General features: G+C 41.4%; 1 protein-coding gene across 2 annotated transcripts in view; it reads right to left on the bottom strand.

The window, feature by feature from the left end:
* Positions 1-5,035: 5,035 nt before the first annotated feature.
* PRELID3A (PRELI domain containing 3A) overlaps positions 5,036-26,524 on the bottom strand; it is a 73,637-nt gene continuing 52,148 nt past the window's right edge. The window contains exon 6 of one of the 2 annotated variants that reach the window (XM_064294748.1): positions 5,036-6,095. In XM_064294748.1, the coding sequence (XP_064150818.1) occupies positions 5,997-6,095 (99 nt within the window). In that variant the 3' untranslated portion in view covers positions 5,036-5,996. Of the gene's footprint in view, positions 6,096-7,689; positions 9,429-26,524 lie in introns of those variants that run through there. The other variant, XM_010586869.2, reaches the window with a different exon arrangement.

Here is a 26,524-nt window from a genome sequence, read left to right as displayed (position 1 = left end):
CAGCTTCGCTCCCATTTTTCAGGTTTAATATCTGTTGCCATTGAGTTGATTCCAGCAAAATCTGAGCCCACGTTACTGAAGCAGGAAAAAACCAAAGGGCTCCGGAGATGACAGGACAGAGCTCTTGAAAAGTGGGGCATTGAGAAGCTCATTTACATCCCTTAGGCTTGAAAGCTGGAGAAGTGATGCCATGTTTGACACAATTTAGTCTTCAGATTTCTTTTGCCAACACGAAGGCCAGACACTCTGCACCCTATACTAAGAATGCTCTCATAAACTGCTCTAAGGATCTGGGCTTGTCTATGAAATGAAGAAAGAGGAGCTCTCTTACCTCGGCTAGCACGGAGCGACAGCCTGGAGCAAGCTTGCGTCCTTACAGCTTGCCCCTCATTTATAGGTTCTTTTTGGCTGCAGTGGTCCCTTCTGACTGCAGGAATCAACTGCCTTTTCCTGGCCTACCTTCTCCCCTAGCCCCCCTCCACTGCTGACACTCCAGGAACCCAGCTCCTCCCAGAGGCACAGTTTTAGGGGAGCAGTAAATGCCCAAGATGAACTGCAGGATTTCTGCAGAGTGACCTTGAACATCAACTTCCTAAAGACACAGTGTAAAAGCTACAGGAAAGCACGCTGAAGAAAGAGAAGGAAAAGCAAAATTCTGGACACACAATCTAAATAACATAGCTACTTTAGTATAGAAACTGAATGTGTAAAGAGAAAACAAAGTAACTTCTGTTCTTAAAAGTGAAGAAACTTTGATCTTAAACATCCCAAGGAAAAAAGCAGCTCAAGAACATTTCAGCTTTTCCTTCAAAGAAGAAAATTATAAGTAAGTCCTTAGGGTCATGCTATCATAATCTCATAATCGTTCCAGAAATCAAATCCACAAAATATAAGACTGGACGAAACACTCTGTGTATCCCTGGTTGAATGCTCTCACCACATACTGACTCCTAGAACAGCCTTGAATATCCCTTCAAGCCTACCCAATGACAGACAAACCTCCCTCGTACATACTGAGACCCAGACCCCCTCTCTTCCCAATGGCACTCACTAGCAAAAACGATTTTTCAGAACCCAAAAGCTTTCATCCTGGTAACTGGAAAAAACTGGTAATTAGCAAAGCAGATTCTTTCTCAGAAATACCTGGTGTCCAAGGATCCAAAATGTTTCTAACTAACGATGCTGCAGTTTGGCAGCAAAGCAGCTGAATTACATTGGGGAAGTTCCTCAACACCTCTGTGTCTCAGTATCTTCTGTTTTAAAACAGATGTTAGACTAGGTGGTCTCTTAACGTCATTTTTAACCAGGAGAGAGTCCAAATACTGTATTACACAGCCAGTACTGCACCGGCTGTTGTGGTTAGTTGCTGTCGAAAGCTCCAATTCATGGCAATCCCATGTATGACAGAACGAAGCATTGCCCGGTCCTGCACCGTCTGCACTATCGCTGGTCTGCTCGAGTCCATTGTTGCAGCCACTGTGCATTTTGAGTGCCTTCCAACCTCAGAGGGCTCATCTTCCAGCACTATATTGGACAATACTCTGTTGTGATCCATAGGGTTTTTCACTGGCTAATTCTTGGAAATAGATCTCCAGGCCTTTCTTCCTAGTCTTAGTCTGGAAGCTTTAGGGAAATCTATCCATGGGTGACACTGCTGGTATTTGAAATACTGGTGGCATAGCTCCCAGCATCATAATAACAACACATGAGCTGCCACAGTAAGACAACCTGACAGACAGGTGATGGACTGCAGAGGCACCAGCCAATTAATACATTTAAAACCTGAGTCAGCTGTGGTTAGAAATTAAGAAAAAGCTTAATCCAAGTCAACCCTTTTACCGAAGTGATGTGTGAAGTGACTGATATCTTTCTAAGCAGTTTTTCTCTGTGCTGATGACAAACCTGATTATATCACACGAAAGAAAAAAGGGGAAATAATATGATGCTTTTTTTTGGAACCTGGGGAGGCAAAGTCAAACTCGGTTTTAATATATGCTATAAAGAACCTGAATCTATCTCCCAAGATTAAAAGAGAAAAATCTCAGAGATGTGATTTGACCCATATTAAAAACAAACAACGAAAACCCTCTGCACCAGCCCCTTTGCAGTCGCAGCATCCATTACTGGTGGCTCACGTCCAGTCCTGTTCCAGGGAAGGACCTTACCTACCTCGGCAGTAGCAGGTACTTAGCACTACTTTGCTCCCACAGTGTAATGTGTATTTCCTGTTGGAGATTTAAAGAGAAATAAATGATTGTAGGAGCAACTACATGTAACTTGACATATGGATGAAAATATTACGACGCAATTGCATTAAGTGGAAACCCTGGTGGCGCAGTGGTTAAGGGCTACGGCTGCTAACCCAAAGGTCGGCAGTTGGAATCCACCAGGCGCTCCCTGGAAACTCTGTGGGGCAGTTCTACTCTGACTATAGGGTCGCGGTGAGGAGGAGTTGACTTGACGGCAATTTTTTTTTTTTTAATTGCATTAAAAGGAAAATGAAAGTACAAACAACTCTTGTTATCTAGCTTGGTCAAAGAAACAGCTACCACAGCTCAAGGTAGCCCCCAATATATACAGGAGACAGTCGTAGCTCAACGGTAGAATTCTCACTTTCCATGAGGGAGCAAACCCAAAAAACCAAACCCACTGCCATTGAGTCGATTCCGACTCATAGCGACCCTATAGGACAGAGTAGAACTGCCCCGTAGGGTTTCCAAGGAGCGCCTGGCAGATTCAAACTGCCAACCTTTTGGTTAGCAGCTGGAGCACTTAACCACTGTGCCACCAGGGTTTCCCCATGAGGGAGACCAGGGTTCAGTTCCAGGCCGATGCGCAAGCAGCAGCCGTCACCCGTCTGACAGTGGAAGCTTGTGTGCTGACAATGCTGAACAGGCTTCACCAGAGCTTCCAGACCAAGAACAGGAAGAGGTCTGGTGATCTACTTCCCAAAAATCAGGCAAAGAAAACCTTATGGATTACAACAATCTGATCCACAACTGATCATGCCGATGACCCAGGACTGGGCAGTGTTTTGTTCCACTGTGCATGGGGTCGCCATGAGTCAAGGACTGGCTGAACTGCAGCTGACAACAATATATATACCTTCCTTTTTCTATATTGATAGGGTCCCCAGCCAAGAAACCTGTCTCTATAATATTTAGGTCTCCCTCAATGATGCAAAAAAAAAAAAAATTTTTTTTTTTCAATGATGCAGACCCCATTTGTGCCCGAACTCTCTTCCACACCAAATTTGATCTCTACTGTTGACTTTCAGAGCTGAGAGGGATCCGAGCAGACATTCGGGCCACCCTCAGCCGATGGCAGAAGTCTACTGCAGGCAAGCTGTGGTGATGACAGCCATCTGGGCTCTGTCTACACCTGTGAAGGATCAGGCACTTATCCCATTGTTTCTCTCTGGTGCTGCCTTATGTGGCTCTCGGGAAGATGCCTATTCTCCCTTCCGAATGACTTTCTTAAATAAGCTCTTAATACTCACGTTTCCCTGCAACACTTCCTGTTCCTCCTGCTCCATTGCACTTAGCATATAACATACTATTACCTTATTCCATGAAGACAGGGACCCTTGTTCACTCTGCTTACTGCCAGAGCCCCAGTTTCTAGAAACATACCTGGTATGTGATGGGTGTTTGTGGAGTAAATGCATGAATGAATGAGCAGGCTCAATATGGAGATGAAAGTGAGAAATACAAGGGTGGAACCATCCAGAGGTCTTCAAAAAACCTGAGTGTGCTAATGGGGCTTTTGACAGATAAATGTAACACACAGCTCCTTTGACTTTCCCTTCAGCCATGAGTACCATCCTATGTCCACAAACGGCCACAGCCCTAAGACAGCTAATTAGGCAACGAAGCTCCAGTCAGTGGCTTGTGTCAATAGCATCAGTGACGGGAGCCACAGAAGCCCTGTGTGCAAGCCTGGTTTCCTGCCTCACTTGTAGATACCACCCATCACACTGCTCTTTGGGTTCTTCTTTATGTCGAGCCCTGTGTGGAGTCACTGCCTCCCTGAGCCAGCTTTTTTCCATTAGTAAACTGACATGCAGATGTCTGGAGACCTATAATTGAAACTGCTGCATAAATGCCAAGGGTGTTATTTAGCAGCACTGAGTGAGTGTGCATTAATTCCTTCTTGCTTGCCTCTTTTACGGCATGGTAATTAACTCTTACTTAGTGAGTATAAAATTTCGATTAAAATTTACGTACCAACTGGGCTCAAATAAAAAGTATTAAACTCTTGTCTGGAGGGGGGATGGGAGGATAGAGAGAGAGAGAAGCCGGCAAAATTGTCACCAAAGGAGAGACTGAAAGGGCTGACTCAAGAGGGGGAGAGCAAGTGGGAGTAGGGAGTGAGATGTATGTAAATTTATATGTGACAGACTGATTGAATTTGTAAACGTTCACTTGAAGCTTAATAAAAGTTAATAAAAAAAAAAGTATTAAACTATTTCAAATTGGTCATATTAAGTAGACAGTTTGGCCAATGAAAGAAAATAAAACATGAAGATAAGCTTTATATTAGGTTTTCTGTGCTGAGATTACTGTTAACATATAATCTTAAAAAGAATTGTTGAACTTCTGTACCTAATAATGGCAACCAATCATTGAGGACTTACCGTAATTCAGACACTGTGCTAAGCCCCCTCACCACATTGTCATTTAATACTCAACTGCACTATTAATAGTACAACTCCCCTTCACAGATGAGATTTAGGAAGAGCAAAGCTGTCATTTGCCTACAGTCAAATGCACTGTTTGGCTAGTTCCCAGACCCGTGCTCTAGAGCCCTACTACAGCCCAGCCTCTTTTCCAGTCAGCTGCTGTGATTCAGAACCCAGTCCTCAAGTCACTTAAGTGCTTGTTGAATACCCAGAACTGTGCGTGCAAAGCACAGTGTTTGATCTTGGCTCTTGAAGAACTAAAGTATAAACTGGTCAGACAAATATGTATGTGAACAATTAAGAATCCACAGCCATGTAAATCTGGGGAATTCAGAGTAGGCTATTTTACTGTGGGAGTCCCTGGGTGGTGCAGACAGTTAACAGGAATGGCTGCTAACTCAAAGGTTGGAGGTTCAAGTCCACTCAGAGGCACCTCAAAAGAAAGGCCCGGTGATTTACGTCCAAAAAATCAGCCATTGAAAATTCTATGGAGCATAGTTCTACTGTAACACACGTGGGGTTGCCGTGAATCAGAGTCAACTCCACGGCAACTGTTTTGTTTGTTTGTTTGTTTTGTTTTACTGGTTATTGTACTATGAACTGGATCCAGTCAAGGACAGCTTCATGGAAGTAGAATTTAAGGTGGAGTAAGAGGAAGAGGGCCCAGTATTTCTCAGAGAGTGACCTGTTGACCACCTGCATCAGAATCCTCTGTTCCAATACCTAAGTCTTTGTTTTAACTTTTTCTGAAAAAGCAATGAGAAAACTCTTCGGCTTTTTAATAAAGGGAAATTATGACAGGAATATTCTGGAATAATTTGGCAACAAGAAGTGAAATAGAATAAAAGCCAGGAAACCGGTTAGGGGTGAGTGCAAATTTAATATAAAGTGATACATTAGTTATCTGCTGCTACATGACCAACTACCCCAAAACTCTGTGGCTTAAAACAATGAACACTGATTATCCTACAAGTCTCTCTGCCTCAGGAATTCAGGAGCAGCTTTAGCTGGGTGGTTGGTCCTGGCTTGAGGTCTCTCATGAGATTGCAGTCAAGATGGCAGCTGGAGCTGCAGTCATCTGAAGGCTTAATTGGGGCTGAAGAATTTACTTGCAAAGATGACACCCTCACACAGCTAGTAAGTTGGTGCTGGCTGTCCTTATCACATGGACCTCTCTGCAGGGCTCTGGGAGTATCCTCATGACGTGGCAGCTGGCTTTTCCCAAAGGCAGTGACGCAAGAGCCAGCCAGGCATAAGCTGCAGCGCCTCTCGTGGCCTTGCCTTGGAAGTAGCGCCCCTTCGCTTTCACAGCGTTCTACTGATGACACAGGTGAGGAGACCATGCAGGCGTGGCACACCTCCTTGGGGCCATCTGGGAAGTTGGCCACCGTGGGCAATAAGCACCTATAGCTGACTGGGACAGTACAAATGAAGACACAAAGAGTTGGTCTGAGACATTTTAAAGGAATACTTGGTTTCCAAGTGGCTACAGAGAGAATGAACAGGAGAAAGAAGTCTTAAATAAGTCAGGTCTTATTTACATATGGGAAAATGAAAGGAGCACTAATCAGAAATGGGGAAAGAAAAGCAGTCTGGTGGAAGGGAATAGCTTTAGTCTCATATTGACTGGGAGGTACAGTGGGGTCTTAAGGCAGGGATGGGAAAACTTACTCTGAAAGGCCAGAGTCAATGTTTTAACCTTTGAGGACCTCACACTTCCTCTGCTGCACATTGTTCTTTGTGTGAGGGTTTTTATTACAACCCTTTAAACGTGTAAAACTATTTTTAGCTCAAAGGCTGCAAAAAAACAGATGCAGAATGTAGTTTGCCAAACCCTGACCTAAGTACCCTCTAACTGCCGAAAATATCAACCCAGAACTGATGAGAAGTCAAGGCTAGAAACCCAAATCAGCACTAAGTTAAAAGAAAACAAACCCACTGCCGTCAGGTCAATTCCAACTCATAGCGACCCTACAGGACAGAGTAGAAGTGCCCCATAAAGCTTCCAAGGAGCACTTGGTGGATCTGAACTGCCGACCTTTTGGTTAGCAGCCACAGCTCTTAACCACTACGCTACCAGGGTTTCCAGCACTAAGTTATGACTCCTTAATTTCTTACTGCTTGCCTCTTTTACAGTATGGTAGTTAACTCTTACTAGTGACCATAAACCAGAATGCTCCTGAGAAGCAAGGATAGTGAGACTACATCTCACATACTTTGGACATGTTATCAGGAGGGATCAGTCCCTGGAGAAGGACATTATGCTTGGTAAAACAGAGGGTCAGCAAAAAAGAGGAAGACCCCCAACAAGATGGATTGATACAGTGGCTCCAACAATGGGCTCAAGCATACAACTGTGAGGATGGCGCCGGACAGAGCAGTGTTTCGTTCTGTTGTGCACACGGTCGCTATGAGTCGGAACCGACTCAATGGCACCTAACAACAAGTGTCTGTAAAAGTTAAAAACGAACAAACAAAAACCATAACCTTGCTACAAAAAGTATGTTCTATGGCCAAAGCACAAGCTTTCCAGTTCCAGACCAGCCTAGTGATATCCGCAAGAGACTCGTAGCAGACTCAGCAACTGACCAACCACAATAACAGCAACCATGGGCAAGCGCCCACTCGGCCATATTTGGGTCTTTCCTGATGTTCTCTGAGTTCATCCTCATACAACCTTAGGAAGTATTATTGTCCCCATTTTATAGCTGAGGAAACTGAAGCTCAGTAGTCAACTAACTGACCCACATTTACCCATGCACACTATCCCTGCACTTCACTGCTAACCACGGAAACACTGGAGGTTTGAGTCCACCCAGTGGTGCCTCGAGAGAAAGGCCTGGTGATCTACATCCAAAAAATTAGTCATTGAAAACCCTATGGAGCACAGTTCTACTTTGAAACACGTGGGTTGCCATGAGTCAGAATCAACTTGATGGCAATTTTTTATTTTTGTTTTTTATAATCAGGTGATTGTTCACAAAGGTAACCCTTCCTTGGTGCTTCCTTAAAAAAAAAAAAAACCTTAGCCATGCTGAAATTAGTAGAACCACCTGCCTCCTGTTTGAATACTGAAGTCATAACAGACCCTATGAAAATCTTTTCTTAATATATTGGGCATTCACTAAGACTCAGCCATAGTAAAGATTTGCTGGGGAAAATTATCCTGGGGGGGGGGTTGTGGGAGGGAGTGGGACTCATGACAGAGACCCCATATCAAAGCATACTCACCCCTTCCTGAACCTGAGGACAATCACCCACTCTTTAGAATCCAAAAAACCACGGGCTCAAATCAGATGCACACAGTTTTAGTAAGACTGGCTACAGTGCTGAATAGGTGGAGGGGTCTTCAAAGGATATCTGGTACCACCAGTTTTCTGACAGGAAAGGAAGCCTCTGAGATTCCAAGGAGCTTTTAGCACTGCTCCTCCAGGACCGGTGCTGTGAACGCCTCTCTGACCCAGTGCTCCAGGCACCCTACTCAGGCCCTTGATGGTCTGATGGGCTTAACAGCTTGCAAGACAGGAAGCCAGGCTTCTCTTGAGCAGCATTCCAGCAACGTCTGGTTTGTATGAGTTGAAACAGTAACTAGCTTATTCAGCTTTAATTTCTGCCTTACTCTACAATATCAAGGATATAACACTGGAAATGAAGAAACGGCAGAACTCTCAATCTAATTCTATTATTTTAGCAAAATAAAATTTAATAAAATAGAATAAAACCTTAGGTAAATAATATATTAGCAAAATAACTAGTTTCTCCTGAAGTATTCACATCTCTAAAACTAAACTAGTTGGTTTGGTTACAACATAAATAGAGAAAAAACATCCCATTTCATGTTCAGAAATTAAATATGGATGTTTTGTGTTACTTGTTATATAAGTGTAATTAAAAACTCATGTCCTAAATTAAATCTAAGGAGTGGAAGATGATAAAATATGGTAAAAAATTAAGTGCACATTCCAAATGGCTGGGACGTTCAGAGTGCAGGTCTCCGCACTAGCAGGTTGGACTCTGCTTCCCTGAGTGGCAGCAGGGGCAAGAGGGCCCACCTGGCCCAGATGTGGGGCAAGGCTCAGTGTCCTCCCAGCAAGCTGCCATAGTAGTGCTTGTTAGAAGTCCACATTCCTGGTCCACACCTAGAACCAAACGATTTCTGGGGCTGAAGACCTGAAATCTGTGGGTTTAATGAGCTCTTTCTCAGGTTTCCTGACATTTAGGACCACTACTCCAGCACTCTGGAAAGAACACTCTGTATGGGAAAGCTGAGGGGCAGTTCTGTCCATGCAGATCAAACGCACAAGAAACTGAGATTTGAATGTTGAGGTTGTAGTGTAAAAAAGCCACTCCCTTCTTCACTGATACTTTGGGCTTTGTGGAAGGAATATCAAAGATTTAAATTAACTTCAAAAATAACCTTTCTTCACAACAACAACAAAAAATTGAGATATAGACCAAGATAGAACAAATGTATTCCCTCTCTAAGCCAGCCTTCAGCTGCTCTCCGGACATGGCTGATAGCAATTCCCTCGACACACTGAACGTGGGCCAGGTGGGGCCGGTCCACAGTGAGGCAGGACCAAGGGTTTCTGTCAACAGTGCTCTCCTTGACAAGGTACTGTGTGCTCTCAGCCATGTGAACCGGAATCCTCATGGTCACATCTCACGCTGTCTCACAGGGCGCTGCCGCGAGGTCCTCCAGCTCTGTATTCAGTCCACTGATCACCCACTCCAAGGCATCGCGACCCTGCCACAGGAGAACAGCACTAAGAAACCTGTCTGCACGTGAAATGTCACAACCCTGGTAACTCAGAGGAAGCAGTCTTCTATAGGACCCTGGTACGCTTACAGCTTACAAATTCTGCCAGACAGCACCTCAGAAATGAGGTGCCCTGCCAAGTCTTTCTGGTGAACGCTGTGACACTAAGGTAACACCAGTGTTTAAAGATACTCGTTACAAAACAATGCTGTATCATTTAAGTTGACATGTTGAATATTTTCTCAAATTAGAGGTCAAGGTAAAATTTCACATGCCTCTCTACACTCAGCTGTCATGATTTAGGTACTTTGCCACACAGCATTTACTTTGTGCTTATGGTGAATTCCAACTAAAATAAATAAATAAATATTGGATCCATTACCAAACCAAAATGGAAGTTACAATGCCAAATAATTTGACACTAAACACATTTTGAAAACAATCGAAGATGTAACGGCTGACCACCTCAAGAAAAAAATTGAATTTATTTGTAATGGAAAGCACAGGAGAATAAAAAACCCAACCCATGCATGTGCTTATTTTCACCCTCCTTCAATTGAAGATGACATTTACAATGGTCCTTCCCCTAAAAATGGAGTCTTCCTCCAAAAAATGCAGTGGGGACCTCTGTACGCCATAGCCATCAATGAGGATTAGAGTCTGCCTTTTCCGACACTCTTTACTTATCCTTGCTCCACAACTGTGGTTTCTAAAATCACAAGCATCCATGTTTCCCTTAGAACAGAACTACCTACATGACAATTTTGTAACCATACACATAAAAATTGCTTTTATTTAGTTTAATTGATGTACCTAATAAAAATGGAGAACTTTGATTTCAAGACAATGGAAAAAAGAACTTTCTGCCCGTTCTGTTCCTGAAATCACCCCAAAACTGTAGAGAAAGACACAAACACAAGTTTCTAAAACATAAGAGGCACCAATAACCTCAAACCCTACTGGATGAAACTGCAGAAAGGCGAGGGCACTGACATGGCAGGGGACAGCCCAGAGGAATCTGACCTGAAGCAATTCAGAGCCCTGGAAACATCAGAGTCAGAGGCATCAAGGAAGGTGGGGTAAGGGACTGGGTGAAGGGAGGTTATTTAAAAGTCTGGTGAAACGGCCGTGAAACCTAAGTCCTCCACCCACACCCTCCCAAGACACCAAGGAGTTCTGTCCAGAGAAACTGAACCACTCTAGAGAAACGATATTTGGAGGTCAACAAAAACCTTCACCCTACAGTGAAGCCCAGCAAGCAGCCAGCAAGCCTCTCTCCTCACTGGGGTTTTTTAGTAGTTTTTAGTACTTCATATGAATAGACGACTGAGGAATATATCTAACATGAGAGGACTCAGAGGAGATTTGGAGAAGCAGAAGGAACCGTCACTCCTATTTCTACAGTGACAGGAGGAAAGATACTGCATTTATGAAACAAGAACAAGATGCTAGAATGAAGAAAGAACTCTTAGAGATTAAGAGGACTTCAGAACCCAGGTCCCAACACAGAAAAAAAAACATTTTGGGGGGGTGGGGGGAGGATGCCAGGTCTTGATCCGACCTCAGCTTTATTATCTCACTGAGGTGAAATTCACATAATACAAAATTAACAGTTTTGAAGTATACAATTTTGAACATTTAAAATGTTGCGTAACCACTTCTATCTAGTTCTAAAACATTTTCATCAATCCCCAAAAAACCGTGTATCAACCAGTCAGAACCCGTTCCCCTATCCACCTCGCACCTGACAATGACCAATTTGCTATCTCTAGACACTTACCTATTCTAGAGATTTCATATAAATGGAATCATACAATATGCAGCCTTTTCTGTCTGGCTAAAGAAACGTTTTTGTTTCTTTAGCACTGCTTTTTAAAAAAAATTGTGGTAAAAATATACCTAACAAAACATTTGCCAATTCAACAATCTTTACACATACAAACTCAGTGACATTGATTACATTCATCATGTTACGTAACCATCACCACTGTCCTTTTCTAAATTATTCCACCACCATTTACAGAAATTCAGTGCCCTCTGAGCAATGACTCCCCCTTGCCCTCCCTTATAACCATAAGAAGCTTGGTCTCTATACATCTGCCGATTTCATATAAGTGGGATCATACCATATTTGTCCTGTCGTGACTGACTTATTTCACTCAACATGTTTTCAAGGTTCATTATGTTGTAGCATGTATCAGGACTTCATTTCTCTTTATGGCTTAAGAATATTCCATTGTATGTATATATCATTTTTCACTTATCCATTTATGTGTCCACTGACATTTAAGCTGTTTGCACCTTTTGGCTGTTGTGAACAGTGCTGCAATAACACTGGTATAAGACTTTCTGTTTGTATTTTTCATCTCTTCTTGGTATATACCTAGGACTGGGTCACACGGTAGATCTATGTTTCACTTTTTAAGGAACTCGCCAAAGAGTTTTCCATACTGGCTGCACCAATTTACATACCCACCAGCAATGGATGAGGGTTCCAATTTCTCCACATCCTTGTCAACACTGGTTGCTCTCCGTTTTTTGTTTGTTTGTTTATCATAGTGATTCTAGTGAGGGTGAAGTGATATTTTACTACGGTTTTGATTTGGATCACCCTAATGACTGATGGGAAACCCCAGTGGAGCAGTGGTTGAGAGCAATGGCTGCTAACCAAAATGTCAGCAGTTCGAATCTACCAGGTAGTCCTTGGAAACCCTGTGGAGCAGTTCTACTCCGTCCTATAGGATTGTTATGAGTCGGTTTGGTTTTTGTTTCTTTTTTTAATGACCCTGGTGGCATAGTGGTTAAGTGTTATGGCTGCTAACCAAGAGGTCAGCAGTTCAAATCTGCCAGGGCTTCTTGGAAACTCTATGGGGTAGTTCTACTCTGTCCTATAGGGTCGCTGAGTCGGAATCGACTCAACGGCGTGGGTTTTGGGTTTTTTTTTTTTTTTTTTTTAGTAATGAGGTTGGCTGATGGAACTCATTAGCTGCTCCAAGGGAGAAAGATGTGGCAGTCTGCTTCCTTAAAGACTGATAGCCTTGGAAATCCTGTGGGGCAGCTCTACTCTGTCCTCTAGGGTTGCTATGACTCAGAATTGACTCCACAGCAACGGGTTTGGTTCTGGTTTTGAAACGACTAATGACATCGAGCATCTTTTCATGTGTTTGTTGCCTACTTGATATATCCTCTTCAGGGAAATATCTATTCAAGTCCTTTGCCCATTTTTAGATTGTACTGTCTTTTTGTTGCTAAGTTGTAGAAGCTCTTTATATATTCTGGATATTAAACCCTTATCAGATATATGGTTCCCCCAAATTTTCTTCCAGTCTGTAAGCTGTCTTATCACTTTGTTGATAAAGTTCTTCGATGAACAAAAGTTTTTAGTTTTGATGAGGTGCCATTTATCTATTTTGTCTTTTGCTATTTGTCCTTTTGGTGTCATATCTCAGAATCCATTGTTAAAAACTAGGTCCTGAGGGGGGGCCAAGATGGCTGACTAGGTAGATGCTACCTCGGATCCCTCTTGCAACAAAGACTCAGAAAAACAAGTGAATCGATCACATACATGACAATCTACGAACCCTGAACAACAAACACAGATTTAAAGAGTTGGCCTGAGTGACAGAGACAGAGAACGAACAACTACGGGGAAGCAGTGACTGTTTTTGGAGCCTGGAGCCAGCGTCCCAGTCAGGTAACCTTGGCGCCGGGCTTAGGACTGGGTGCAGGGGAGAGCCGAACACAACATCTTGTGATGGCACAAACACGGGGCCGCAGCCCTACCCCCCTGAACTGACCCCGGAAGGGGGCCCAGCTGGTCCGTGGAGGCGGTGCGGTGACGCAGCTGGTGGGAGGAGAAGTCCCCTTGAGGCAGTGACTGGTTTTGGAGCCGGGAGTGCAGCGTCCCAGCCGGGGAACCTTGGCACCGGGCTTTTGACTGGGCACTGTCATGGCGCAAGCACAGGGCGTAGCCCTACTCCCCTGAACTAACCCCGGGAGGGGGCCCAGCCAGTCCACGTGGGCAGCGCGGCGACGTGGCTGGCAGGATGAGAAGTCCCAGAGAGGCAGCAACTGATTTTGGAGCCGGGAGTGCAGCGTCCCAGCAGGGGAACCTTGACGCTGGGCTTTGGACTGGCAGCGGAGGATCTGACTGCGGCTTCTGTGGGCCAGACCCTCGGGGGCAATCTCTACCCAGCCAGCACACATAGGCGACACGCCCCTCGGGAATCTCAGATAAAATAGTCATCCCAAGCAAGATAAGCAACTTTGGCTATATCCCGGGGTGCTACTCTCTCCTGTTTTTCTGAACCCTCCCCTCCCCTTCCCAGGCGGCTTCATTAACATTGGAATTTCCTGAGCCAGAGGGAGAACGGCTCCGGCTCCGCGGCTTTTCTTTTCCCTTTTTTCTTTTTTTTTGGTCTTTTCCTAACCCATTCTTACGGCCTGAGAGAAGCAACCACAAAAAACCCAGGGACCAAAAATCCTTCCCTAATTGGACTAAAAACACAGAACCAGCTCCAGCCAAGCATATATGATCCATATTTCGGGCTTTCATCCCTACAGGGAACAAGGTGGCTATTATAATGCAAAGGCATTTCTGATAGGGATCTGACTGCATTTTTTTTTAGCGGATTTACTGGAAAAACAAGTTTCCCAGGTCTGATAGCTCTGCTTATTCAACAGAACCCTAACTGACCCACAACAGGGAACTGAGGGCTGAAGCTCCCCCCAGACCACTTAGCCTCTTGCCTTAGGGGTCTAAGGAGGGTGACACCTACCAATCTGTAGAGGACTTGCATTGGGGGCCTAAGGTACAGCTGCAGAGCCCTCTCACCAAGGTGCTTTAGGAATAGAGACACACCTACCTCACTGACACTTGGGGGAAGCCTGTCAGCATCCTGCCCCCCCCAGAGTGTGAACCCTAGCTGCTAATAGAATCTGGTGCACACAACTGTCACCACTGCTTCTCAAGGGTGCATCACACACTTGATGACCCCAAATCAGATTCTACACAAGAATAGTGAATAGACTCAGGCATATATATCTGGCAACAGCCCAAACCAGCTGGTAATAAGCCATAAGTAAGTCAAGGGCTACAACAATCAAAACAGCACAATCTAGTAGCCCATCCACGTATACTGAAAGAAAACAAAACAAGACTCAGTGAGCAAATATAGAATAAATCACTACAATATCTTAGTGATGGCTCGCAGACAGCAATTGATATCACACCACATAAAGAAGCAGACCATGACAGCTTCTACAACCCCCCCCCAAACAAAAGAATCAAAATCTTTCCCAAATGAAGATACAATCCTGGAATTATCAGATACAGAATATAAAAAACTAATTTACAGAATGCTTCAAGACATCAGGGATGACCTCAGAAATGAAATAAGGCAAACTGCAGACAAAGCCAAGGAACACACTGATAAAACAGTTGAAGAACTCAAAAAGATTATTCAAGAACATAGTGGAAAAATTAATAAGCTGCAAGAATCCATAGAGAGACAGCATGCAGAAATCCAAAAGATTAACAATAAAATTACAGAATTAGACAACGCAATAGGAAGTCAGAGGAGCAGACTCGAGCAATTAGAATGCAGACTGGGAAATCTGGAGGACCAGGGAATTAACACCAACATAGCTGTAAAAAAAATCAGATAAAAGAATTTAAAAAAATGAAGAAACCCTAAGAATCCTGTGGGACTCTATCAAGAAGGATAATTTGCGTGTGATTGGAGTCCCAGAACAAGGAGGGAGGACAGAAAACACAGAGAGAATAGTTGAAGACCTGCTGACAGAAAACTTCCCTGACATCATGAAAGACGAAAGGATATCTATCCAAGATGCTCATCAAACCCCATTTAAGACTGATCCAAAAACAAAAACACCTAGACATATTATCATCAAACTTGCTAAAACCAAAGATAAAGAGAAAATTTTAAAAGCAGCCAGGGAGAAAACAAAGGTCTCCTTCAAGGGAGCATCAATAAGAATAAGTTCAGACTACTCAGCAGAAACCATGCAGGCAAGAAGGCAATGGGATGACATATACAGAGCACTGAAGGAGAAAAACTGCCAGCCAAGGACCATATATGCAGCAAAACTCTCTCTGAAATATGAAGGCGAAATTAAGATATTTACAGATAAATGTAAGCTTAGAGAATTTGCAAAAACCAAACCAAAGCTACAAGAAATACTAAAGGAAATTGTTTGGTCAGAAAACCAATAATATCAGATAACAGCACAACACAAGGTCACAGAACATCCTGATATCAACTCAAATAGGGAAATCACAAAAACAAATTAAGATTAATTAAAAAAAAATGCTCAAAACAGGGAATCATTGAATTCAATATGTAAAAGATCACAATAATCAAAAAAAAGAGGGACTAAATACAGGTGGCATAGAACTGCCATATGGAGAGGGATGCAAGGCGATATAGGACAACACAAGTTAGGTTTTTACTTAGAAAAATAGGGGTAAATACTAAGGTAACCACAAAGAGGTATAACAACTCCATAACTCAAAATAAAAACCAAGAAAAACGTAACGACTCAGCAAACATAAAGTCAAATACTATGAAAATGAGGATCTCACAATTTACAAAGAAAAACATCTCAGCACAAAACAGTAGGTGGAAAAATGAAATTGTCAACAACACACATAAAAAGGCATCAAAATGACAACACTAAACACTTACTTATCTATAATTACGCTGAATGTAAATGGACTAAATGCACCAATAAAGAGACAGAGAGTCTTGGACTGGATAAAGAAACACGATCCGTCTATGTGCTGCCTACAAGAGACACACCTTAGACTTAGAGACACAAACAAACTAAAACTCAAACGATGGAAAAAAATATATCAAGCAAACAATAAGCAAAAAAGAAGAGGAGTAGCAATATTAATTTCTGACAAAATAGACTTTAGACTTAAATCCGCCACAAAGGATAAAGAAGGACACTATATACTGATAAAAGGGACAATTGATCAGGAAGACATAACCATATTAAATATTTATGCACCCAATGACAGGGCTGCAAGATACGTAAATCAAATTTTAACAGAATTGAAAAGTGAGATAGACACCTCCACAATTATAGTAGGAGACTTCAACACACCACTTTCGGAGAAGGACAGGACATCTAGTAAGAAGCTCAATAGAGACACAGAAGACCTAATTACTACAATCAACCAACTTGACCTCATTGACTTCTACAGAACTCTCCACCCAACTGCTGCAAAGTATACTTTTTTTTTCTAGTGCACATGGAACATTCTCTAGAATAGACCACATATTAGGTCATAAAACAAACCTTTGCAGAATCCAAAACACCGAAATATTACAAAGCATCTTCTCAGACCACAAGGCCATAAAAGTGGAAATCAATAACAGAAAAATTAGGGAAAAGAAATCAAATACTTGGAAACTGAACAATACCCTCCTGAAAAAAGACTGGGTTATAGAAGACATTAAGAAGGGAATAAGGAAATTCATAGAAAGCAACGAGAATGAAAACACTTCCTATCAAAACCTCTGGGACACAGCAAAAGCAGTGCTCAGAGGCCAATTTATATCGATAAATGCACACATACAAAAAGAAGAAAGAACCAAAATCAGAGAACTGTCCCTACAACTTGAACAAATAGAAGGTGAGCAACAAAAGAATCCATCAGGCGCCAGAAGAAAACAAATAATAAAAATTAGAGCTGAACTAAATGAATTAGAGAACAGAAAAACAATTGAAAGAATTAAAAAAAGCCAAAAGCTGGTTCTTCGAAAAAATTAACAAAATTGATAAACCATTGGCTAGATTGACTAAAGAAATACAGGAAAGGAAACAAATAATGCGAATAAGAAACGAGAAGGGCCACATCACAACAGATCCAACTGAAATTAAAAGAATCATAACAGATTATTACGAAAAATTGTATTCTAACAAATTTGCAAACCTAGAAGAAACGGATGAATTCTCTCCCTATAATGTTAACAGCGCACTCCTCCTTTCCACCCTGTATTTCCTGTGTCCATTCAACCAGTTCCTGTCCCTTCCTGCCTTCTCATCTCTCCTCCAGACAAGAGCTGCCCATTTAGTCTTATGTATCTACTTGAGCTAAGAAGCACACTCTTCGCAAGTGTCATTTAATGTCTTATAAATCCCTTGCCGTTGAGTCGATTCTGACTCATAGTGACCCTATAGGAAAGACTAGAACTGCCTGTTCGAGTTTACAAGGAGCACTTGGTGGACTGAAGTGCCGACCTTTTGGTTAGCACCCGTAGCACTTAACCACTATGCCAGCTGGGTCCAGTCTAATCTTTGCCTGAAGAGTTAGCTTCGGGAATGGTTTTAGTTTTGGCCTTTGCCCATTTTTAGTTGCCTTTTTGTTGTCGAGTTTTAGGAGTTCCTGGTACGTTTTCCATATTAAACCCTTACTAGACACGTGGTTCCCAAATATTTTTTTTCCCAATCTGCAGTTTGTCTCTTCACTTGTTTGAAGATGCTTGCTTTGATGTCCACAAGTTTTTCATTTCAATGGTCTGATTTATCTATTTTTTCTTTTGTTGTTCATGCTTTTGATGTCATATCTAAGTATCTGTTGTAAAACAAGGTCACATCTTTACACACAGCATGCCCATTAATATAGATTTATAATCATTGTTTTATGCAGTTGTCTTTACAATCATATAGGAAACAAAAAGAGGAGTTACAAATCCAAAATGTAGTAATACTGGCTTTTGTACTTACATACGTAGTTACTTTTACTGGTTATCTTTATTTCTTCATATGGCTTCAATTACCGCTTAGTGTCCTTTCATTTCCCTTTTAGCACTTCTTGTAAGGCAGGTCTACTAGCGGCAAACTCCCTCAGTATTTGTTCATCTAGGAATGTCTTAATTTTTCCTTCATTTTTGTTTTGTTTTCTTTTAAAAATTTTTATTGTGGTAAAATATAACAAAACATTTGCCATTTTAACCATTTTTCACTGTATAATTCAGTGACACTGATTACATTCACCGTGTTGTGCAACCATCACCACTATCCATTTCCAAACATTTTTCATCACGCTTAACAGAAACTCCATACCTCTTAAGCAACAATTGCCATTTACCCCTACACCCTACACCAGGTAACCACTGATAAACTCTGGTCTCTATGCATTTGCCTATTCTAGATATTTCATATAAGTATGATCATACAATATTTGTCCTTTTGTGTCTAATTTCACTCAGCATGTTTACAAGGTGTATCCAGATTGTTGCATGTAAGAGGACTTCATTTTTCTTTATAGCTATATAATCTTCTTCGATTTTGTAGAAAAGTTTTGCTGGATATGGAATTCTTGATTAACAGGATTTTTGTTTGGTTTTCTCACAGCACATTAAATATGTCATCCCACTGCCTTTTCTGTCTTCATGGTTTCTGATGAGAAATCAGCCATAAATCTTATTGAGGATTCCTTGTTTATGACACATCACGTCTCTCTTGCTGTTTTCAAGATTCTCCTTGGCTTTGGCTTTTGACAGTTTGATTACAATGTGTCTTGGTGTGGATCTCAAGTTTATTGTGATTGGATTCACTGTGACTTCTGATGTGTAGATTAACATCCTTCACCAAAATTGGATATTTTCACCCACTGTTTTTCAAAGATACTTTTTGTCCATTTCTCTCTCTCTTCTCCATCTGGGACTCCCATTATGTATATGTGGATTCACTTGATGCTATCCCACAGGTCCCACAGATTTTTTTTTTTAATTGTGCTTTAAGTGAAAGTTCACAGCTCAAGATAATTTAGTTGCAATCCCCACAATGTGACAGCACACTCCCCCTTTCCATCCTGGGTTCCCTATGTCCATTCAACCAGTTCTTGTCCCTTCCTACCTTCTCATCCTGTCTCCAGTCAGAAGCCACCCATTTGGTCTTGTGTATCTGATCGAACCAAGAAGCACACTCCTCACATATATTATTTTTGGTTGTATAGTACTGTCTAATCTTTGTCTGGAGAGTGGGTTTCAGGAATGGTTTCAGCTCTGGGTTAACAGAGAGTCCAGGGGCCATAGTTTTGGGAGCTCCTTCAGTCTCTGTCAAACCATTAAGTCTGGTCTTTTTATGTGAATTTGAGCTCTGCTCCACATTTTTCTCATGCTCCATCCGGGACCCTCTGTTGTGTTTCCTGTCAGGGCAGTCATTGGTAGTAGCCAGGCACCATAGAGTTCTTCTGGTCTCAGGCTGGTGGAGTCTCTGGTTTATGTAGTCCTTTAGTCTCTTGGGCTAATATTTTCATTGTGTCTTTGGTTCTCTTCATTCTCCTTTGCTCCAAGTGGGATGGGACCAATTGATGCATCTTAGATGGCTTCTTGTTAGCTTTTAAGACCCCAGATGCCACTCATCAAAGTGGGATGCAGAACATTTTCTTAATAAATTTTGTTATGTCAATTGACCTAAACGTCCCCTGAAACTGTGTTCCCCAGGCCCCAACCCCACCTATTCTGTCCCTCAAAGTGTCTGGATGTGTCCAGGAAACTCCTTAGCTTTTACTTTGGTCCAGTGGTGCTGACTTTCCCTGTATTGTGTGTTGTCCATCCCTTCAATGAAGCTGATCCTTGTCTACTGTCTAGAGACTTCCCCTTCCCCGCCCCCACATAACCATCAAAGAATGCTTTTTCCTGTGTTTAAACTGTTCCTTGAGTTGTTATAATAGTGGTTTAATACAATGTTTGTCTTTTTGTTACTAATTTCACTCAGAAAAAATGCCCTCCAGATTCATCCATGTTGTGAGATTTTTTGCAGATTCCTCAGTGTTCTTTATCGTTGCGTAGTATTCCATTGTGTATATGTACCATGATTTGTTTATCCATTCATTTGGATAAACACCTAGGTTGTTTCCATCTTTTTGCTATCACGAACGCTGCTGCCATGAACATGGATGTGCATATGTCTATTCATGTGACAGCTCTAATTTCTCTAGCATATATTCCTAGGAGTGGGAATGCTGGATCATAGGATATTTCTACTTCTAGCTTTTCAAGGAAGCACCCAAAGTGATTGTACCACTGTACATTCTCACCAGCAGTGCGTAAGTGTTCCAGTCTCTACACAACCTCTCCAGCATTTGTTATTTTGTGTTTTTTGGATTAGTGCCACCCTTGTTGGGATGAGATGGTATCTCATTGTAGTTCTGAATTGCATTTCTCTAATGGCTAATGACGGTAAGCATTTCCTCATGTGTCTGTTGGCTGCTTGGATGTCTTCTTTGAAGTATCTATTCATATACTTTGCCCATTTTTTAATTGGGTTATTTGTCTTTCTGTTCTTGAGGTGTTTTGTAGATTTTAGAGATTAGATCCTTATCAGATATGTCATAGCCAAAATTTTTTCCCAGTCTGTAGGTTTTCTTATTACTCTTTTGATAAAGTCTTTCGATGAGCATAACTGTTTGATTTTTAGGAACATGCAGTTACCTAGTTTCTCTTCTGGTGTTTGTGCCTGTTAGTCACGGTTTGTATACTATTTATGCCATTATTAGGGCTCCTAGTGTTGTCCCTATTTTTTCTTCCATGATCTTTATCATTTTAGATTTTATATGTAGGTCTTTAACCTATTTTGAGAGTTTTTGTACATGGTGTGAGGTATAGGTCTTGTTTCTTTTTTTTTTTTTTTTTTTTGCAGATGGATATCCAATTATGCCAGCACCGCTTACTAAAGAGGCTGTCTTTTTGGGCCTTTGTCAAATATCACCTGCTCACATGTGGATGGATTTATGTCTAGATTCTCAATTCTGTTCCATTGGTCTATGTATCTGTTGTTGTACAAGTACCAGGCTGTTTTGACTACTGTGGCAGTGTAATAGGTTCTAAAATCAGGTAGTGTGAGGGCTCCCACTTTGTTCTTCTTCTTCAGCAATGCTTTACTTATCTGGGGACTCTTTCCCTTTGCATATGAAGTTGGCGATCAGTTTCTCCATCTAGTTAAAAAAATGTCATTGGAATTTGGACCAGGATTGCATTGTATCTGTAAATTGTTTTGGATAGAACTGACATTTTCACAATGTTGAGTCTTCCTATCCATGAGCATGGTATGTTTTTCCACATATATAGGTCTCTTTTGGTTTCTTCCAGTAGTGTTTTGTAGTTTTCTTTGTATAGGTCTTCTGTCTCTGGTTAGATTTATTCCTAAGTACTTTATCTTCTTGGGGGTTACTGCAAATGGTATTGATTTGGTGATTTCCTCTTCAAAGTTCTCTTTGTTGGTGTAGAGGAATCCAACTGCCTCTTGTACGTTTATCTGGTATTCTGATACTTTGATGAAATCTTCTATTAGTTCAAGTAGTTTTCTTGTGGATTATTTGTGCTTTTTCTGCATATAAGATCCTATCATCTGTAAATAGGAATACTTTTACTTCTTCCTTACCAATTTGGATGTCCTTTATGTCTTTTTCTTGCCTTATTGCTCTGGCTGGGACCTCCAGCAAAATGTTGAATAAGAGTGGTGATAAAGAGAATCCTTGTCTGGTTCCCATTCTCAAAATGAATGCTTTCAGTCTCTCTCCATTTAGAATGATGTTGGCTGTGGCTTTCCATAATTGCCCTTTATTGTGTCGAGGAATTTCCCTTCTATTCTTAGTTTGAAGAGAGTTTTTATCATGAATGGGTGTTGGACTTTACCAAATGCCTTTTCTGCATCAGTTGACAAGATCATGTGGTTCTTATTTTTTGTTTTATTTATTGGTGGATTACGTTGATTGACTTCCTAATGTTGACCCATCCCTGCATATCTGGTATGAATCCTACTTGGTCATGATGAATTGTACTTTTGATACGCTGTTGAGTTCTATTAGCTAAAATTTTGTTGGAATTTTTGCATCTATGTTCATGAGGCATATTGGTCTGTAATTTTCTTTTTTTGTGTGGTGTCTCTACCTGGCTTTGATAGTAGGGTTATGCTGGTTTCACAGAATGAGTTCGAGAGTATTCCTTCCTTTTCTATGCTCCGAAATACCTTTATTAGTACTGGTGTTAACTCTTCTCTTAAAGTTTGGTAGAGTGCTCCAGTGAAGCCAACAGGGCCAGGGCTTTTCTTTTTTTTTTTTTTTTGGGAGGGAGTTTTTTTTTTTCCCCAATTATCTCTTCAATCTCTTCTTTTATTATGGGTTTATTTAGCTTTTCTACCTCAGTTTTTTTTATTACCTCAGTTTGTGTTAGTTTATGTAGGTAGTGTGTTTCTAGAATATGTCCATTTCCTACAGGTTTTCAAATTTGTTGGAGTATAGTTTTTCACAGTATTCTGTTATGATCCTTTTTATTTCAGTTGGGTCTGTTGTGATATAGCCCATCTCATTTCTTACCCAGGTTATTTGCTTCCTCTCCTGTTTTGTCAGTTTGGCCAATGGTTTGCCAATTTTTTTGATCTTTTCAAAGAAACAACTTTTGGTCTTCTTGATTCTTTTGTTTTTCTGTTCTCTATTTCATTTATTTCTGCTCTAATCTTTATTATTTTCCTTTCTTCTGGTGCCAAAGGGCTTGTTTTGCTGCTCTCTCTTAGTTCGAGTTGTATGGTTAATGTTTTGATTTTGGCCCTTCTTTTTGGATGTGTGCATTTATTGCTATAAATTGACCTCTAAGCACTGCTTTTCCTGTGTCCCAAAGATTCTGTTAAGATGTGTTTTCATTCTCATTTGATTCTATGAATTTCTTTATTCTGTCCATGATTTCTTTTGTAACCTGGAAGCTTTTGAGCAAGGTGTTTTTCAGTTTCCATGTGTTTTTTTTTCTTGCTTTTTCTGTTATTTCTACTTTCATGGCTTTATGGTTCAAAAAGATGCTTCGTCATATTTCGATGTTTTGGATTCTGTTAAGGCTTGCTTTGTGGCCTAATATGTGATCTATTCTGGAGAATGTTTCATGTGCATTGAAAAAGAATGTATGCTTGGCTGCTATTGGGTGGAGAGTTCTGTATACTTCTATGAAGTCAAGCTGAATGACTGCAGCATTTATATCTTCTGTATCTTTATTTTCTTTTACATGTTCTGTCCTTCACTGAAAGTGGTGTGTTGAAGCCTCCTACTATTATTGTGGAGCTATTTCTCTTTCAATGCTCTTACAGTTTGCTGTATGTACTTTGGAGCCCTGTCATTAGGTATGTATATATTCATTATGGTGTATGCTCCTGGTGTAGTGACTAATCTTTATACAGTGTCCTTCCTTATTGTTTGCAGTGGATTTCACTTTAAAGTACATTTTATCAGAGATTAATATTGCCACTCCTGCTGTTTTTTGTGGTTGTTTGTTTGATATATTTTTTTCCATCCTTTGGGTTTTTGTGTCTTTGGGTCTAAGATGTGTCTCTTATAGGTAGCATATAGATAGATCATATTTTTTTATCCATTCTGCCACTCTCAGTCTCTCTACTGCTGCATTTAGTCCATTTACATTCAGTGTAATTATTGATAGGTATGGATTTACTGTTGTCATTTTGATGTTTTTTTGTGGTGTTAATAGTTTGTTCCACTCAACTTTCTGTGCTAAGTCATTTTTGTGTATGTATTTTCTTTTCAACTTTTTCATTCTTTTTGATTTTGTTTGCTGAGTCTTTTTTTCTCTTTTATTTTAATGGGTAGGTTTGTTGGCTTCCTTTGTGGTTACTTTAAGATTTACATTTATTTTCCTAAGTTTAAACTGATCTTATATTTCTTGGTATCGCCTTAACTTCCTCTCCATATGGAAATTCTGTGACTACCCTGTTTATTCCCTCTTTTTTGTTTTGATGTTGTCATTGTTAACATATTGATGTCTCTGGCTCCCTAGTTTCAGTCTTTTAGCTTTAACTTGTTTTTCAACTTCCTTATCTGGGTTGATGACTGGTTGATCTGTCCTGTGTTCTAATCTTAGGTTGTTGTCTGGTATTGTTGGTTCTGTAAGCAGAGGACTTCCTTTAATATTTCTTGTAATTTTGGTTCCGCTTTTACAAATTCACTTAACTTCTGTTTATCTGAAAAGACCTAATTGTCATTTTCATAAATGAAAAGTCACCTACAAAGGAGAACCAATAAGACTAAGCTCTGACTACTCAGCAGAAAACATGCAGGTAAGAAGGCAATGGGATGACATATATAAAGCCTTTAAGGAAAAAAACTGGAGGCAAGAATTTTATATCCAGCAAAACTGTCTCTCAAATATGATGGTGAAATTTCCTCAAGCAAATTGGTGTCAAGGGATTTATCTCCAATCTCGTTAATTCTGACTTCCATTGCCTCTGCTCCTATGACTTTGTATTCACTTGTCTAATTCTGAAATTTTATTGTTAATCTTTTGGATTTCTAGTTGCTGTCTCTCTGGTTTCTAGCAGCCTGTTGAATTTATTCTTGTATTGTTTTCCTGATTTCCACTATTGCTTTGCCTGTGTGTTCTTTGGCTTTGTCTGAGTTTTGCCTGATCTCTTGAAGAGCTCTGTACATTAGTTGTTTGGATGCTAACTCAGGTAATTCCATGAACTTATCTTTCTCTGGAAGGTTTCCTTGTTCTTTATTTTGGTTGCTTGCTGGAGCCATCTTGATCTACTTCTTTATGTAATTTGATATTGACTATTGTCTCCAAGCCATCAGTAAGTTATTATATTTATGTTTGTTTACTGTATCCTAGCTTTTTGTTTTGTTTTGATATGCCCAAGTAGGCGCAGAAAGTGAACTACTTTGGTTATTGGCATGTTTGAAGCCCTCACATCCTGTCTCCAGGTAGTTAAAACAGCTACTAGGTCTGTGTGCCCAGGAGTCTTTTCACTTTTCTTTTTCAGGTGTGACACAGGTGTCCAGTTCATTGGTCACCAAGTGTTTAGTGCAGGCTCTCGCTTACAGTCCTAGATAGGCAGAGCTGTGTAGGGGTGTTCAGAGTAGGCATGGGTACCTGGCTGCAGTAGGGGGCGATGTGCAGAGCAAGGCAGCAGGCTGACAGCTGCCCCCGGGTGCCTGGGTGGAGGGTATGTCCCTATACCCTAGAGTGTGTAGGGGTGGGGTATAGCAGCTGGGCCTTGGGTAGCTGGTGCTATTGGCTGGAGAGACAGGAAGGCATCACTTATTCTCAGACCCATGCCATGGATGGCTAGATGAGTGGGTGGTACTACCAGCCCTCATGCCCCTGATGTGGGTGTGTGAGATCCCTGCTTAATGGGCAGGGTGGTGTCAAATGTCACAAATGTACAACTCCCCCTTGGCTGCTGCAGTTGAAAACAGATTTCAGGTGTATGCCCTGTTGTTTTACTCTAATAAGGGCATGCAGCGTTGAACTGGCCCACAGCAGCTTAGGCATAGGGTGCTGCAAATCAGTTGACCTCTTATGCCAGTGGCTGGACAAAAGGGCAGGGCCTTTCTGCCTGTCCTGAGTTTCTGGCTTAGGGGATGTGGCATTTTTTAAAGCCTCAAGGCTGTTGTGGGTGTGGATAGCCCTGAGTTCTGGCTTAGGGGGTGTGACAGTTGTTGAATATTGCTGGGCTGGTGTCAGAATGGAGTGGGGTAGGAGTGAAAGGGAAGGAAGCAATTCTCTGCTGTGAAACTCCTGGAGGGGGAGAGGTTATTTTGCTCCTGCACGGTAGGTTAGACGCTTGCACTTTCACAGGTTCAGCATCACTTCCACCCAGCTCTGGAGGTTTGTGAACTCACTACTGCCTGGCCTCGATGTGCTGAGATACATCCCAAATGCTACTGCACACCTCATCCCGCTTGCCCTGGCCAACCCAGCCAGCAGGGTGCCGGTAACCTTGCTACTGGCACTCCTTTGTGCCTTTCGAATTGTCTCTCCTTCCCCCTGCCCCTCAGTCCTACTCCTTAGCTTTGTCTTTGATGATCAGGGCTCCAAGACTGTCATTCGCTTGTTTTTTTGGTCTCTGTGATGGCACTGGGTTTTTGTTGTGGGTTGTAAGAGGGACAACAGGAAGCATGTGACTATTCTGCCATCTTGGGCCCCACTCAGATTGTTCACTTTTCTTCATTCTTTTTTCTTCCTACTCCTCACACTGAATATATTCAATTGTTCTATCTTCAAGTTCACTGATTCTATTTTCTGCTTGCTCAAATCTGCTGAACT

This window comes from Loxodonta africana, chromosome 11 (genome assembly GCF_030014295.1).
Source record: "Loxodonta africana isolate mLoxAfr1 chromosome 11, mLoxAfr1.hap2, whole genome shotgun sequence".
Lineage (NCBI taxonomy): Eukaryota > Metazoa > Chordata > Mammalia > Proboscidea > Elephantidae > Loxodonta > Loxodonta africana.
The sequence above is the reverse complement of the archived record's forward strand: the minus strand, read 5'-3'. Positions and strand labels throughout refer to the sequence as shown.